This window comes from Myxocyprinus asiaticus, chromosome 20 (assembly GCF_019703515.2).
Source record: "Myxocyprinus asiaticus isolate MX2 ecotype Aquarium Trade chromosome 20, UBuf_Myxa_2, whole genome shotgun sequence".
NCBI classification, from domain to species: domain Eukaryota; kingdom Metazoa; phylum Chordata; class Actinopteri; order Cypriniformes; family Catostomidae; genus Myxocyprinus; species Myxocyprinus asiaticus.
The window spans coordinates 10,235,441-10,252,456 of record NC_059363.1 but is presented as its reverse complement, the minus strand read 5'-3'; the positions used below and the strand labels follow the sequence as shown (position 1 = coordinate 10,252,456).

At 37.4% G+C, this 17,016-nt stretch overlaps 1 protein-coding gene across 3 annotated transcripts in view; it reads right to left on the bottom strand.

Moving 5' to 3' along the window:
- LOC127411487 (forkhead box protein N3-like) overlaps window positions 1–17,016 on the bottom strand; it is a 152,347-nt gene that overhangs the window by 41,378 nt on the left and 93,953 nt on the right. For all 3 annotated transcript variants that reach the window (XM_051647102.1, XM_051647103.1, XM_051647104.1), the window contains exon 4: window positions 5,317–5,384. In XM_051647102.1, the coding sequence (XP_051503062.1) occupies window positions 5,317–5,384 (68 nt within the window). The remainder of the gene's footprint in view (window positions 1–5,316; window positions 5,385–17,016) is intronic.

Genomic DNA, 17,016 nt, shown 5'->3' with positions numbered 1-17,016 from the left:
ACTTTCGTCAATTCTCCAACAGAAACACAGTTTATGTTCAACACTATTTCTAAACATGGCACGGCTTTCTCCAGGTTTTGAACTTCAGAGGCACTACTCAACATGAAGAGGCAGATGAAATAGAGGAAAGAGCAAAAGAGAGGAAAAAGGGGGGTTTGTTTGGATCGTTTTTCATGGAGGGTCAAAAGGACTTCCACAATCCCCAAATCAATCCCGACCTACTGGTTACTGGGCGAGACCTGAGAAGTGCTTGGCTTCGAGAAAGAGAGAGAGAGAGAGAGAGAGAGAGAGAGAGAGAGAGAGAGAGAGAGAGAGAGCGAGAGCGAGCAGTGATGAGTTGTTCTGCAGTGAAATTGAAAGGTAAGTCTCACTGGTAATCCCTTGTTAAATAGTTCTCAGTCCAACTTCACTTGGCCTTTGTGTGTTTCTGTGTTTGTCTTTTCTGTCAGGAAAAATGCTGTTCAAACTGCAATAAGAGGAGTTTGAACAGCACAATGCTAATACACACCCCCATTGTGTAGGGTAAGTGCACAAATTTAGTATAAGTCCTTGTCAGAACCAGAACTTATGGTGGAGTGGTGCTATCAGAAGCTGAACCAGCAGCTGACATTTTGACCAGACCTTGTGGTAGAAAAGTTAAGATGTTATATTAAGATATACATCTTTATTGAACCTTAAAGGAATACAGTAGTTCATCCAAAAAATTAAAATGTCATTCTTAACCCATTTGACTTTTCTTCTGCAAAACACCAAATTTATTATTTTAAAGAATGTTGTGATCATTGTTTTCTATACAATAGCAGTTGAAAGTGACTCAATTTAAAGCTTAAAAAATGCAACTTGTGGGTCAAGTTTTCTGAAGGCATCCAATCACTTTGTATGACGAACAGACCAAAGTTGTTATTCACTCTCAAATCAAATCATTGATCAACTCATGTATACAGAGCCCAAATCAAATATGGTGACATGTCAATAATGTCAAACCTCAATTGTTCTTGCTTGTCTCATGACCAAATGTCATGATGTCATGACACAAGAACCAATGAGGTTTGATGTTACTGACCTGTCGCCATATTTGTTTTGACTGCTTTAAGCTTTGAAATGAATCACTGAAATGAATCAACTGCTCCATAACTGTGACATTCTTTAAAACATCTTCTTTTATGTTCTGCAGAAATCAGTCAGTTATGGAGGTTTGGAACAATATGAGGGTGAGTAAATAATGACAGAATTTGGGTGAATTAAACTGGGTGAATCCCCTAGAGAGGATCGCCCCCAATCAGGGTTCGAAACTACAACATTTGAATTACCAGCCCTTTAGCCACTGCGCTACACTAACATCCAATCGGCTTTTTAACTGGCTAAGGACAAGTGAAGAGGTTTCCAGTAGGCTTAAAATCAATCACAGCCATTTAACAACCTAAAACTAAACTTAAAAAAAAAAAAAGAAAGCAATGAATTGCTTTCAGTTTGTCTGCTAGCATTGTGCAATAATCCAGAGCTCTGCACCATCACCGCTATGCAGACACCAGTGCTAGCAGACAAACAGAAAGCAATTCATTGCTATGGTGCTTACTCAGCACATGATTAACTTTTGTTAGCAAAGCAAGGTGCAAAATTTGAAGGACCGTTATCTCTGAAGTGGAGCTGGCTTGCACTTTCTTCTTCTATCTTTGCTGAACATGTTTCACATCCATCTTCCACTTAAAAAGAATAGTTTTACCTTAATGACTTTTCGCTGTCTCTGGAAAACAGCTAATTACATCTAAGCATCTGAGAGCTACATTAATTACCATTTCAATAACCCTTTAATGGACACGGCCTTGAAAATCAGGAGAAGAGTTGTACTTAAATGTCATGCATATCTCAGAAGTTGTGTTTAAGAGCTGCGGGAATATAGCACAGCGTTGGGCACAGTACTGTACACATCCAGTGTGTGTTAGCACTTCTGAGATAAGCAGATGTCCCTCCTTCAAATGTGGCAGCAGTTGCAGGTGTATTGCTGTCACCTCCCCACGTGTCAGATAATATCACAGCCACAAAAGTGTTTACAAAACACGCCTGTTAACTGCCAATTACACCGAGCAAGTCACTGCCTGCACAGGCAAATCTACGCACCGTTCAAAAAGCCGGATTTCGAGAGGGTTTATTATGAATTTTCTCTGACACTGTGAGCATGTTTAAGAAGGTTATGTTGTTGCAAGCCTATATGAGAAAATATGTAAAAGGATAGTTTACCCAAATATGAATATTCTGTCATCATTTAATCACCCTCATGTTGTTACAAAACAGTATGACTTTCTTTCTTCCATGGAACACAAAAGGAGATGTTAGGCAATGTTAGTCTTCGACACCATTCACCATTCATAGTTGCATGGAAAAAAGTGAGTAAATGATGAAGAATTTTCATTTTTGAGTGAACTTACCAATTGTTTTTTTTTCTTCTAGGCCCTCATTCTAGAAACTTGCACACATCAGAAATGCATTAAATGGCACGGAGGATGTGTGTAAATAAACAAAGAGCAGAATAATGATCAGACAATGCACAGGCACAAATCAGGCTGTGAGAGAACAGGCAAAGCTTCTATGTCTTCTCGGCATAGGACTGCCTTGTGTGTCATCTTCGAGCCTCAGATGAAAAAAAAACATCAATCTACTGTTTTGGTGGCACGAGGGGGACCTACACAATATTAGGCAAGTATTAATATATCTATACATTTTCAAAGTTATTTATAATAACAGCTCGTGCACTGCACATCCATTAGTGAGCTGCTTTAAATGCCAAAAGGTTAATTCAATCTCTGATTACTGTGATTTACGCACATGAATCTAATCAAAAGTATACATGTAGAAGGAATCAAGCACATACTAATGAGAGATTTGAAAAAGGAAACTAAGAACATTGAGGCCATGTGATAATTACAGTATATTCAGAATGATGGACCATACACTGTGGCCGAACCAAACCATCAGTCAGTGTCTCATACGTTTAGTGAGAATTGTTTTCCAGTGGAGTAAAATTAAATATAGATCACATTTTATGTGCAGTGAATAAGAATTCATTTTGGTGTCTAAAGGACTGCTTCCGGGCAAGTCAATAAATCAGTCACTTGTATCACTGGACCACAGTAGCCACTGGCCTCAAACTAGATAGAATTGTTAAAAGCAGGATTAGTTCCATTTATTAGTGTCTTTGCTTACAGAGTAAATTTCAGAGGTTGGAGCCGTAATCTAGCAGTTAGTGCACATGCTCCAGGCACGCTGTGTCATGGTGCTCATGCGGGAAATTCTGGTCCAGGATGTGTTGAGTGACTCCAGCCAGGGGCCGGTTGCATAAAACTGTTTTAGACTAGTCTTAAAAGCTAGTTGTCTAATATTTTGGTCTTAACTTTTTCAGACAGTTACTTGCAAAACCATTGCAATTTCTTGTGTTTTATTTTTTATTTTTTTATTATTTGGGTTAATATCAAAACATATTTTCATTAGAATCAATTTTGAAGCATTGTATTCTTCAAATTAGCAAATATTTTCAGCGAAGTAAAACTGTGTTGAGTGCCCACTAAAGTTGTTAAGTGTCTTTTTTTTTTTTATTTAAGAATTGAGGCGGTTTCAAAAGCAAAGGGAGGCCCTACCCTGTATTAGTATAGTGTTCCTAATAAAGTGCTCAGTGAGTGTATATTTGAATAAATCCAACAAAAAAATTGTTTTCAGTGTAACTCATTTACATTTACATTTATTCATTTAGCAAATGTTTTTATCCAAAGCGACTAAAGTCAACAATATATTCAGTATTGCACTGCCATGTTCTCAAAGTGGCTGGAGTAGTATAGATGATAGCACTGAAGAAAGAGATAGAATGGTCTAAATGTCTGTGCTGAGTTTGGTGGATGCAGCTCGAAAGCTCTAGGAGTTACAGTTGATATAGTTTGGTCTTGGTTTAGGGATTTTGGGAAAACCTTAAACCATGTTTGTAGAATTATATTATGTTGGCTTTGTCAAGCCACCATAATAAAAAAAAATCTTTACTTCCATAGGCAACTTGTGTGTTTCCTTGTGAATCTCACCACCACATTGCCAGGGTATTCTAGGTGTTTGCCAGGGCATTGCTATGTGGCTGTTGGTTGGTTGAGTGGTTGCTAGGCTAGGCTAAGTGTAAGCAATTATGATAGAAAGCACCACTTTAGCAAGCACCACTAATAATAAACTATTTGCAATAACACAGTGGGCTATGTTTATACTACTCTATTGGCCTTTTCATCCTCATTAATTATTTTTTTTGCTTTGAATAAAGTAAAAACACTATGACTGTTGTTTAAAGAATTGACATTTACTCTGTAAGTACTGGGACCAAGATCAGAAAGAAAAGTGCACGCCTCCCCATTCAATCCCCTACCTGCTGAGGCTAATGAGTAGAAAAAGGCATTTCATTACAGCATAATTAAATTAAGCAAGGAACCAGCCAAAAAGTCTAATTTTAAAAGGCTTGTTTCATCAATACAACTCTAAAATGGTTCTATACAAAACAATGAGGTCTCAGGCAAGTGAAAAGCACCTGTATTTAGAAACAAAGTTTAGGCCAGGACATTAACATCTGCCAGTGAATTCCACAGAAAACATTGTGTCCTTTTATTTATTTAGTATTCTTCGGGTACTTAAAATGTATGTTTGTTCAACAATAGAAAAAGGATTAAACAAAACTTAATCGTTTCACTCCAAAAAAAGTTACTTATTTCACTTTTGTAAAATACAGACTTTGTCTTCCAAAAACTGAAGCTTTTCCACGACTCGCTCTCCCCTCCTTTGCAATGTTGAAGTTATGCTTTCTGCTACACCTTTTACTATAGATGAAATCCAGAATACACATAAACAGGTCAAGTGACAACTGCACAGTTGTGATAAACAAGTCATACTCTGGAAGACAACTCATACAGAATGGATAACTGCAGAATGAGACAGACAGAGGGAACAACTGAAAGGTTTCCAGGAATCCAAATACCACACTGAAAAGGAGTGAGGAAAAATGGTCTCAGATTTGGAGCAGTTCTTTTTTATGGCACACAAACAAACGAAATAAACACCCACTCAGTTAATTCCTTTAGGAACTAGCCAGGTACTTGGATATGAGCCTTTTGTTGAAAGAAAGGCTTGTCTAAAGGGCATGCAAATAAACCAAGATCCCTTCTGGATGTAGCACTGAAGCGGGTAAAACAATAAAGAGCCCTTGTCAGTGGAACCGAACACACATTAACATGAACAAGAGGAGAGAAATAGGGAATGGCTCAAAGTATGTAAATACAGTAAGACATATGACTGTACCTTGTAGTAGGACTCCCTTGTTTTTTCTATAAAAAGGACTTCCTGGCCATATTGGAGGACTGGACATACTGTAAAGAAAAAATAGAGGAGAGAATGATCACAAAGTGACAAGAATAGATGATGTACAACTTATAAATGGACTTGGTGGGATAACTTTTTTTTTTTTTAAATGGACTGAACAACCAGGAAAACTGTGTCAGGTTTCGGTGCTCTCACTCAAGGAAGAAAATGACATGTTTATGTTTATTTATTTATATTACAGGTTTTGTAAAATGGCTGAAAACGGCCATTCGACTGTGCCTTCGATGAATGGGAGGTAAACTACAGTACAGTGCTGGCTTTCAGGAACAGAATTTGACTGTTTTCACATTTTTCTCACATATTAGTCAAATCATACTGATTTTTTCTGGTGATCATGGGTGTCCTTTGGAGAGGAGGGTCAAAAGGTCCTTCTCGGATAGTAGTTATGTTATGAGTCAGGATGTATGTACAAACTCAAGGACACCCAAGAAGAATGTAAGGTACAACAGATGTGTCACGGTCATGATAACAGAACATCATCCATGCGATTATCTAGTCAGCCAATCATGTGGCAGCAGTGCAGTGCATGAAATCATGCAGATACGGGTCAGGAGGTTCAGTTAACGTGCACATCAACCATCAGAATGGGGATAAAATGTGATCTCAGTGATTTGGACCGTGGCATAATTGTTGGTGCCAGATGGGCTGGTTTGAGTATTTCTGTAACTGCTGATCTTCTGGGATTTCCACACGCAACAGTCTCTAGAATTTACTCAGAATTGTGGCAAAAAAAAAAAAAGTGAGCAGCAGTTCTGTGGAAGGAAATACCTTGTTGATGAGAGACGTCAACAGAGAATGGCCAGACTGGTTTGAACAGACAAAGTCTACGGTAACTCAGATAACCGCTCTGTACAATTGTGGTGGGAAGAATAGCATCTCAGAGTGCTATTCTGTGATGCGGGTTGGCGCTGTTTTGGTGGCACGAGGGGGACCTACACAATATTAGGCAAGTATTAATATATCTATACATTTTCAAAGTTATCAAAAATCATGTTTTTGCTTTGTTTTGGGGTATGGAGTGTAGATTGATGTGAAAAATATCATTTAAAGCATAAGGCTGCAACATAAAATATGAAAAAAAGGGGTCTGAATACTTTCTGAATGCACTGTTTATAGTATATTAGGGGTGAATTGATTAAAACAAATTTTCTGCGATTCATCGCAATTAAATTATGGTACATGATACATTACAACAAACATTTAAAAAATCATCAGAAATATATTTAATTTATATTTGTCTCAAATAACTTGCAAGAAATTGGTTAGTAATTTATTTTAATTATTTAAATATGTACATGTTATATAAAAAATTAATACATTTAAAAAAAAATTATTTTTAAAATATTAATTAGACACATTATTACATGCGTTTATTTTAGATACAAGTATAAGTATACATGCCATAAAATCAGTGGACAATTTGGGCAAAATCTTCTGTTGTTTTCCAGTGGACTTCAATTCATATCAAACTTTATTGGCAAGAGAAACTTAAGTGTGCATTGCCAATGCATTATTAGACACTATACATACAGATATAAAAATACTTATGCTGAAGTTTAATTGCTGCTCTGGCTGCAGCTTGCTGAATGGCCACATCCTTCTCAGTCTCTATCGCACACATGCTGGGTCTCTCTCAGGCAGTTTAGCTTTTGAAACTGGTTCAGATGAAAATGAGTGAGCGTTTTCATGCGATGTAAAGAGATGCAGCAGCTTGCCCATATCACTTGCCTGTTTGTGGGTGAATTCTTCATTCTCCGTACAGTAAATCCGCTCCCTTGTTGATTATGCCCGTGGCATGCGTCATGCACAGTGAATAAGCGTGCACTGACTGCTTCACACAATCGGTTTCTTTGTTAGGATGTGCAGTTGATTCAAGCGAATACCTCCAGAAAATGTATATATGCCAGTGTTAACCAGAAAAAGTGGGGGAAAACATTGGTGAAGTTTCGCCCATTGTACAAAAGTGCCTGAGTTCGTTCCTGGCAGGCAGCAGATGTACTAACTTGCCAGGAACAACTCGGGACACCTTTCTCCTATCGTGTGAAATTTCAGTCAAAAGAGCCCACCAGGCTGCATAAATAGTTGAAAAAAATATATAAGGTAAACAAAATAAGTAAAAAGTAGAAGTGTAGCAACATTAACCCAACTGTAATAAGTAAAAGATGTTGAACAAATTGATGAGAATCTAGAGTGTTTCAAATATGATCAAAGTTCACAAAAACAGTCACGATTTTGGGAATTTGCAGAAACAGCCTTTTTTTTTTTTCACCCTCGCTCCTGCAATCTTTTTTCCTTAAAAGAGCCATGAATTTTCATGCTCCATTCATATAATATTCGCATTCAAACAGACTGATTATTTTTGACGGCATATTTGAAAGTCTCTGCCTATTTGTTTTGTGAAGGATTTGTGCAGAAATTTTTTATCCACCTTTCTTATTTTCTACAGCTCATTTTGATCAAAACATTTTTAATTTCAAAGGTTACAAAACCTTTTTATTTTTGTGGATTAACTGCTCAATTGCTGTCAGTTATCTGTTTGTCTACGATTCCTCATCCGTCTTGCTGTCTCTCCGTCAGACTCAGACACAAGCTTCATAATTCTCATCTGAAGCAGTCTAATCTTCAATTTAGCCCTCTATCCACTCTCTGTGCATGTGCAGACATTGTCTCTGTCATCTTCCCCTTCCTAATCTTCTTAAGAGTAAATTAACTAATTGACAATTAGAACAAATAGAGGTGGCACAGTCTCTTTGAGCACATTTGTCTACATGGTGTATTTAAAAGCCCAAGCTTTTAGAAGCAGCTGCTTTTGGCCAAAGACCTCTTCTGATGAAGGAGCATTCTATGGTTCGTGGCATATCTGAGCACAGACAGGCTGTGTGCCAAGGTGAATAAACAAACCACTGCCACTTCACATTTGCTAATCTCCGCTGTGCTGTCAGACTTCAGGTATCTGCCTTGACAATTGAGGATAATTTAGCATGAGAAGAAATGGAGCATCGCTACATTAATTACAGTGCTCCGTTAGAATGCGTTTTTTTTTTTCCTCCTTTTTCCCATTGAGAGTGATTAAAACATATCTCAGTGCAGCTCAGACACAACTTGAGATGAACATCTTCATTTGCATACTAGTCGCTTAGCAACCAAAACATCTCTAACTTTCAACTTTGAGAAGTCATTGCTTACCTTAAACCTTCATTAAGTATCACTACCAATGAAAATAAGCTACCAGTTATGAAATGTTTGTCCTTACTGCTTACAAAAATAACTTATTCCATCTAAAACGAAATATCATAAGTGAACAAAAGTGAATCTGGCTTGTGACATCAAACATGAGCTGCATGAGCTGATTTGAGTAGCTTAATTGCTTACAAAAAAAAAAAAACAACAAAAAAAAAACAACATGATCAGACAAAAATTGTACATTTTGCTTTATGACATTTCAGATTTCAACCACAGTGGTTTCCAATAAGTGGTACAAAGCGCTTGCACTGGAAAGTATCAAAACATATCGGAATGTACAAGAAATGGTAGCTTGTTTATTTCTCTTGTTTATAAAAAACAAAGTTCAAATTAATGTTATCACGAAATATCACGCATTAGGAGAGAAAATAATGAAGATGCTAAACAAAAACAAATACACAATAAACATCGGCAAAAGCTATTTTTTAGGATGTACCAATGGAAATCATAAGTGAATACACCTGCATGAGTTTTACACAACCTATATTATTTATTACTGCATTGTATCTAGCAAATTATTAATTAATTTGCATAAAACAAACTGCAAGGGGAGTCCATAAGTTAATTATATTATCTGTCATTTATAACAAGTTAATATTATTGAATAAAAAAAAATTAAATACATTTGCAAAATCATTGCTTCCCATCATCTTTCATGCTGACACACCCCTTCCAATGTCACATCTCTGCAATTCGGGTATCATCTGGAATTCAAAGTGTCCTGCTAGTAAATATGACTCTACTTAATCATTCATGTGCTCAGAACTTGTAATTTTAACGTTTCCAACTCCACTTGAAGGCTGTATAAATAACATAAAAGGAAAATAGTGAATTTGGCTTTGTGACTCCTACATTTACAATCCAACCAAAGTGTTACAGACAGAGCTTATATACTGCTAGAATTGGAACCTGTAATCTGTAATCTTAACCATTCCAAACGAAATTTACATAAGGGGAAAAAATGGTTGCATCAGAATTCATCCCTTACAACCATATTAGGCTTTAAATAAATTGTGAAGAGCTCTTGTGTTGATTCAAACAGTTTGCCGTAGCATGACCTGAAGGTATTCATGCCCCATGCTGCTAACAGACACATAGAGACTCTGTTGGTTAAAGTATGTAGGGGCAAGATCCCAGCGGGGCTGAGTTCACTATATGCCATACTGTATCTGTCTCTTTTTCTGTTTCTTATTCCTTCCCTTTAGCAGTCAAGACCAGTGTTTATATTCCTAACACACACATGCTTTATATCGGGTTACAGCTATGGTACGTGTTGCCATGGACACAGCATGCCTCATGATAGACGACCTAGGCCCTTTTTAATCAGCTGTAAGAACTGAACCAAAAAAGTGAGGGAAAGCTTTTATGATATTAAGTTATTTATTTGTTATTATGCGCCTTCCACTCTCTGAACATAATAAAAAGAAATGAGATCTCCTGCTGCAATTATTTGGCCTGTGGTTTTGCTAGTAAAATTTAACACATTCAGAGGAGGGAACAATCAAACAGCTGATCAATGAATTTAAGCCCATGAGCCCTGAAAGAGCTTTGTATCAAAAGCAGTTCTGGTTCTTAAGTAGAGAAATCAATGGCATTTACTAAGGCAAGCATCACTATTACTATTGTTCACACTAAGAGTAAGGGATTTGTACAAACCTTCCTTTGTGCTACAGACAGACATGAATGATACCTAAAACTGTGTGCCTTGTTAAGGACAGGTGTGCTACGATCTGATTTACGTTTATGCCGAGCAGATGATAAAACGGACAAAAAGGAGGGACTCAAAATCTAGGGACCAGAATTGAGTGAATATAATTTCCCCCTTCATTTTTTACTTAGGGATTTCATACGATTTTTCATAAAAGAGTTCAAAGCAATAAACCAGTTCAACCGGCTCCAAACTTTTACTTGGAAAAAAAAAGTATTTGAAAATCAGACAAAAAGACAAAGGTACAAGAATGTGAGAATTACTACTTTAAGTCTTTAATGAGGGAATGAACTACAATCGCAAGAAGCACTGCGAACAACGTAATTGAAGTTAATTAATGGAATAACATAAAACTATTATTTTGAAGTTGGTGATATGCAGTACAGAATCAACATATTCAAAGTACATTGCAAAATATTCAGATACATATACTGTAAATATATGAGTAGTTTGAGAGTGTACGGAGACCGACTTGGTTGTGTCATTCGTAGTGCTTCATGGAAGTGGACGGTTGCTGCTGGACTCTTTTTCTGTAGTTTGGTTGGCTATGATTCTCTGATTGGTGGATTTTCCCCCTCAGGCTCAAAGGTAATGTAGTGCTTCATCTGTTATAAGATATTGTTAATAATCAATTCCCTATGGAAAATTCTTTGACATTTTTACTTCAGGAACCAGACTGTTGCGCTTTATATCAAAGAGGAGAAAGCTCTTTTGATTTGCATTAGCAAGCAACCACCTAGCAACACCCTGGCAATCACCCACAACACACAATCATCGTGACAGCAAGTTTGCATGGGCAAGCACCACTCACATCTTATTCAGGATATATAAAAATCTAGTTAAATCTTGAGAAGTGGAGGGTGGTTACATCAAGGTAGAGGGTTTGGAAAGGCATAGAGCTACTATCTCTGCCTGAATCTGCATACCCCGGTAATCTAAGCAGAAAAGACCCCAGCCAAGTCCTACAAAACCCCTTTGAACCTTCTCTGTGGGACCATGGCTCGCTTTTTCAGCCAAAATACTTTTTAATCAAATGTTAATGCTAGCTAGGAGAGCCAAAACCTGTTTCATCAGGGCACTGATGGCACGTCTACAACCACTGGAGCATTTTCAAAAATGTTAACATTTCTGCTAATCACCAAACATCAATGGGGAAGAACATTCTTTGCCCTTGCTGGATCTTCTAACATGAAACACGTGTGCCAATGGCAGGAGTCTTGTTGGGAATACACCCCATTTATTTTAAATCCTGCACACTCTGTTTGCTCTGTTAATGCAAACACTCACACCTTTCAAGGAACAGCCATTTCCAATAGCGGATCTGTCCAATTCATTTTTCTTTTTTAAACAAAGCTTACCTCCTTTATCTTGATTCTATAATCTCATTTAAAATCCTATTGCCCACTACATTTTCCTTTTACCTCTAGAATCACAATCCGCTTTGACTAATCTAAGTCTAATTGGTGCCAGCACCGGTTCTCCCCAGTATGTTACTTATCGCCTTGAGGTTTTTAACTTTTCTCAGTGTGAAATCTGAAGCAGTACTTGCTAGGGCTCGAGACTCACAACAGAGGTATTCTCAGGGCAAGAGGGTTGCGAGCGTTACAAACAATAAGTGAAAGGAATTTTATAGCAGAATTCTGCAGACTTCCTAAATGCGTACAAATTCATTAACCCGAGAACATGCGGCTTTCTGGACTTGGAGTCGACTTGTAATGGCCAAGTTTTGTAAAAATCTGCTTATGCCATTCATTTATCCATATTTAAAGTGTTTCAGTTACACTCTAATGGTTTCAGGATGAGCAAGGAGGAGGCGGGAACCGCCAGAACAGTCAACATAAGTTTAATGACGTAAAAGAACTGAAACATAACATAAAACACATAGACGCACACACACACAGCGGCCGCGTGTCTCTCTCTCTCTCAAACTGGCGCTCACAGCTCGTCTTTATCCCCCTCCCGGCTGATTTGGTGACTCAGCGCCAGCCGTGCACCCTCACGGCCCGGCCACGCCCTACTCCTCCTCACATACACATTACTAAAAGGTGCATAAAATAAAGCATACTGCCATGCAGTTTCCTTAAATGTTTTCAGTACAATGGGGCACTTTTCTGTTTCATCATGATAATGCCCCTGCTCATGAGTCCAGGTCCATAAAGAAATGGTTTACTGAGATTGGTGTGGCAGAACTTGACTGACCTGATCAAAGCCCAGACCTGAAGCCTATTGAAAACCTTTAGGATGAATTGGAACAATGATTGCAAGGCAAAACTTAAATGTTGAACAAGCACATATGGGTGTGATCTTTAGGTGTCCACATACTTTTGGCCATGCAGTGTATTTATTGCCACCTTTAATGTGTATTTACAAGTGTATTTATATATAAAAGTGTATTTATAAAAGTACAAGTCAAAGAGATTAATCTGCACAAACAGGCAAATGAGAGCTTGAGGGTAGTGGTTGGAGAGCTAAGAAAATTAAGGCTCATGGAACCAGACAGAATATTTTCCATGAAACAAACCTCCAAAAGAACAAAAATACCTCAAAGAACAATAAATCTACACAGTCTTACTTCCACTGACTGCTTGGCACTACCCAAATAAGCCACAATCTTCCACAATGTCCTCTTTCTTTCTTTAATTGGTTCTTGGGGATACTTGGGAAGATTTTGATTTTAGATTGAAATAATTTGATTAGATTAAAATAATTAATTATTATTAGTGCATGTCTTACAATTTTTGGTGAATGACATGTAGCAAAATATATGTGCTATTTGGTGAGCTGTTTTTAGTATTATTATTATTATTATTATTATTATTATTATTATATTTAATTTAATAATATTAGTGACTTTAATCATATTCATGCTTATACTACAGTAAATGGTCCAAAATAATACAAAGTTAATATGAAGACCATTCTGGTTTGTGTAGATGAAGTGGTACTTGAGTTCCTGATGGGACCGTGGGGGTACACAAAAAAAAAAAAAAAAAAACATATATAAAAAGCACATTAAAATAAAACATGATTTTAAAATAAAATGTTTGTGAATAATAAATGAAGAGATCCTTACTTATGCCATGAGAACTAAACCCTCAAAATACTACAAGTGCCCCAAACGTTCTCTCTGAAGCATGCTCTTCTCAGCTCTACAGTAATCAAAGAGACATGTGACATTCATCCATTTGGGCTGCTGGAAAGCTAATATATCTCTGAAGTTTATTGGCAGTAGAAAGCTGGGCACCCATGGAGGGTTTCTGCGAGATATGGAAGCCCCATCACTTACATGGCAGCGGCCATTAGAGTAAGTGTGGAAAAGTGGGAGTGATCTTGTCATTTAATGTTACTGAGAAGACTTGAGGGCAGGGAAGTTGGGGTTTGGAGGCACGCAGACAAGCCTGGAAGCAGGGCTGTATAGTATATTTTCCTCCAGATTATTTTTAATTTGTCCTTTTAATTTAGTTCATGTTTTTTTTAGTTGACAATATAATTGTCAGTTTTATATTAAGTTTAGATTAATTTTGGATTTAGATGAGTTGTTTTATTGTTTACTAGGTTTAGTTTAGTTTTGTAATTGATATAATTTAAATATGTTTAATGAATAGTTCATTAAAGGAATAGTTCACCCAAAAATGAAAATTCTCTCATCATTTACTCACCCTCATGCCATCCCAGATGTGTATGACTTTCTTTCTTCTGCATAACACAAACAAAGATTTTTAGAAGAGTATCTCAGCTCTGAATGGGTGCCATAATTTTGGATCACAAAAATGCACATAAAGTCAGCATAAAAGTAATCTGTAAGACTCCAGTGGTTAATTAGATATCTTCTGATATGATAGGTGTGGGTGAGATAGAGATCAATATATAAGTCAGTTTTTACCATAAATTCTCCTTTCTGCCCAGTAGGGGGTGATATGCACGAAGAATGCAAATTACCAAAAACAAAAGAACGACTTAAATATTGAACTGTTTCTCACCCACACCTATCATATCGCTTCAGAAGAAATGGATTTAACCACTGCAATCTTATGGATAACTTTAATACTGTGTTTGTGCATTTTGGATCTTCAAAATGTTGGCACCCATTCACTTCAATTGTGAGGACCAACAGAGCTGAAATATTCTTCTAAAAATCTTTGTTTGTGTTCTGCAGAATAAAAAATTGGGATGGCCTGAGGGTGAGTAAATGATGAGAGAATTTTCATTTTTTGGGTGAACTATCCCTTTAAATTCTTTAGGGCCAGCTAGTGATTTTGATATTTAGTGGAATTTTCATGTTTAATGAAGGTGGGTTAAGTAAATGGAAATTCATTGAGTTTTCATTACGTTTTTGTTTTAATTTCCTTAACACAGTCTGAAAGTCCAGAGAGAAAGAGAGAGAGAGAGAGAAAGAAAGATAGAAAAAAAAAGAAAGAGAGAGAAGCTAAATAAAAACAAACACAATACCAGACTCAGGCTTTTCATGAGCTTGTTCATTGAATTGGTTTTCTTAGTAATGCATTTTTGCAATTGGGTTGAAATGACAACTATTAAATACGAGAACTAATGCCAGTCTTTGTGCATTCAGGGTGTATTCTTTCTTTCTTTTTCTTTGTGGACTTCTTTAGTTCAGAGACCCATTTAAAATTAATCTCCTAAAGCAACTGGACTGCCAGTTGCCATCTCCAATAATTCACGCACCTGCAAATTTTTATGAAGACAAAAGCAGGTACAGAAACCCTAAAATAGGTTCCAAGCCATCCACGGTTGCCATGGAGAGTTGCGTGTTTCCAGGGCGATAGTGTATATCTCAAGCGCTAATGTTCTGTCCTTTTGCCAGGCAACAAATAGCCCTGTGATGCAACTGCACCTGTCTCAGCTATGTGTTACCATGGAGGCGTTCCTGTTGCCATGGCGACCATCACGCTAATAACCTCACAAGGGCAAACACACACTGGTAAACTCCGAGGCCCAACTGTTCTTCCTGCGCTCTCTTTCTTGATGTCTCTCTCAAACTCTCTTAGTACTGTATGTTAAGGAATGTTCTTCTACCTGAGCTCACTTAACACAGCTTCTTTCCATTTCATAGAGAACTGAAAACATGGAAAAGGAATTTCCAGAGTTATATTATGCCTCAAAAATCTTGTAGAGATTTAAAAAATCCAGCGCTGGGAGCTGCGCAAGTTGGTTTGCAAAATAAAAAAATAAAAAAATATATATATATTTTTTTTTAATTAACAGCTCAGTGGGTGTCATTATGTCTATGCTAATCATAAATCAAACACAAAGTATTTTACATAAGGAATAATTGATGACAGACCGTTGAATTGTTTAAAAATAACGCAGACCCGAGGTAGTAATGCGGTCACGATGCGCAGCAGAGTGACCGTTACACCTCGGGTGTGCATTATTTTTTTTAATTCAATGGGCTGGAGTCAATTATTCCAATTATAACATGGTTACCACACCTTAAGACAACCTTCAGGGCTTTAACTCAAAACATTTTCAGGTTTTCATCCCTAAAATGCTCTTATAAGAGGATCTACTTTCTTTCGCCACAGATTCAGCGTCTTGCTTAAATACAGTCTGAGCCTTCGTTGCTAATTCGAAAACGTCACTTCAGAAATAACAACGGAGGATTGCGAGGCTTGCGCTGCTTTACTCGAAGACTTACTGGAGTAATAAGGTAGTGCGTTTGTGCGTGTGTGAGTTAGTGTGTGTGTGTGTATGTGAGTTAGTGTGTGTGTGTGTGTGTCTGTGTGAGTGTGAGAGAGTTTGTGTATGAGTTTGTATTTGAGGGATCGAAAGAGAGAAACTGAGAAAATGAGATATCTCGCTTCTGGGATTACCTTTTTTTGTTGCAGCTCTCGTCAGAAGTAACATCGCTTCAAAATAGCCAAGATGCATGTCACCATATTCCCATTGTAAACCTTAATAACTTTTTTTTCATCCTCACTGTAATTACAATAATGATTTTTTTTCTTCCTTTTTAATTGGGGGTTGAACTATGAACTGGACATGTTCTTGAAAGGTTTCGTGAAATTCACACAAGTGGGCATAAAAGGATAAAATAAAATGCTTTAAAAGTGAATATTAAAAGAATATTGCCTCTTTATATCAAAGCCCCACCACAAAGACAGTGAACAAGGTTGGACACATGGCCATCTACAGGTACTGATGACATCACCAGAACAGACTTTTCCTTCATCCCATCTGTCCACCTGATCAACATATGGATGTCTTCAATAACAACAATGAAAGTCGCCTCCTCATTACAGCTTGCAGCAGATTCTTTAACTCTCTTTAGTCTTTATAGTTGCTGCGATTTCTAAAACAGCAAAAGCATAAGAGTGGTGTGTTAAAAAATGAGCAGGAAAGGACGAGTGTGTCAGTCTATGACTCAGCTGATTCGTGTGAACCTTAGGAATGCTATAAAAAGCTTAATTCTGCTTCCTGGGAGCCGCAGTGGCCAAATAAACACTTTATTACACACTGCTACACGCAGATTCGCCATCTGGCCTGAGAGAGAGAGGAAGCAAAGCCTGTGTGTGCGCCCAACACTACAGTGCTATCTTTGCAACCTTACACACACCTTACACTATCAGAGAAGAGGGGAGGTTACGTTATGAATATAATCAGCTTGGATTATGCATATTAACTAGATGACATAACGTTTGCCCAGTAGT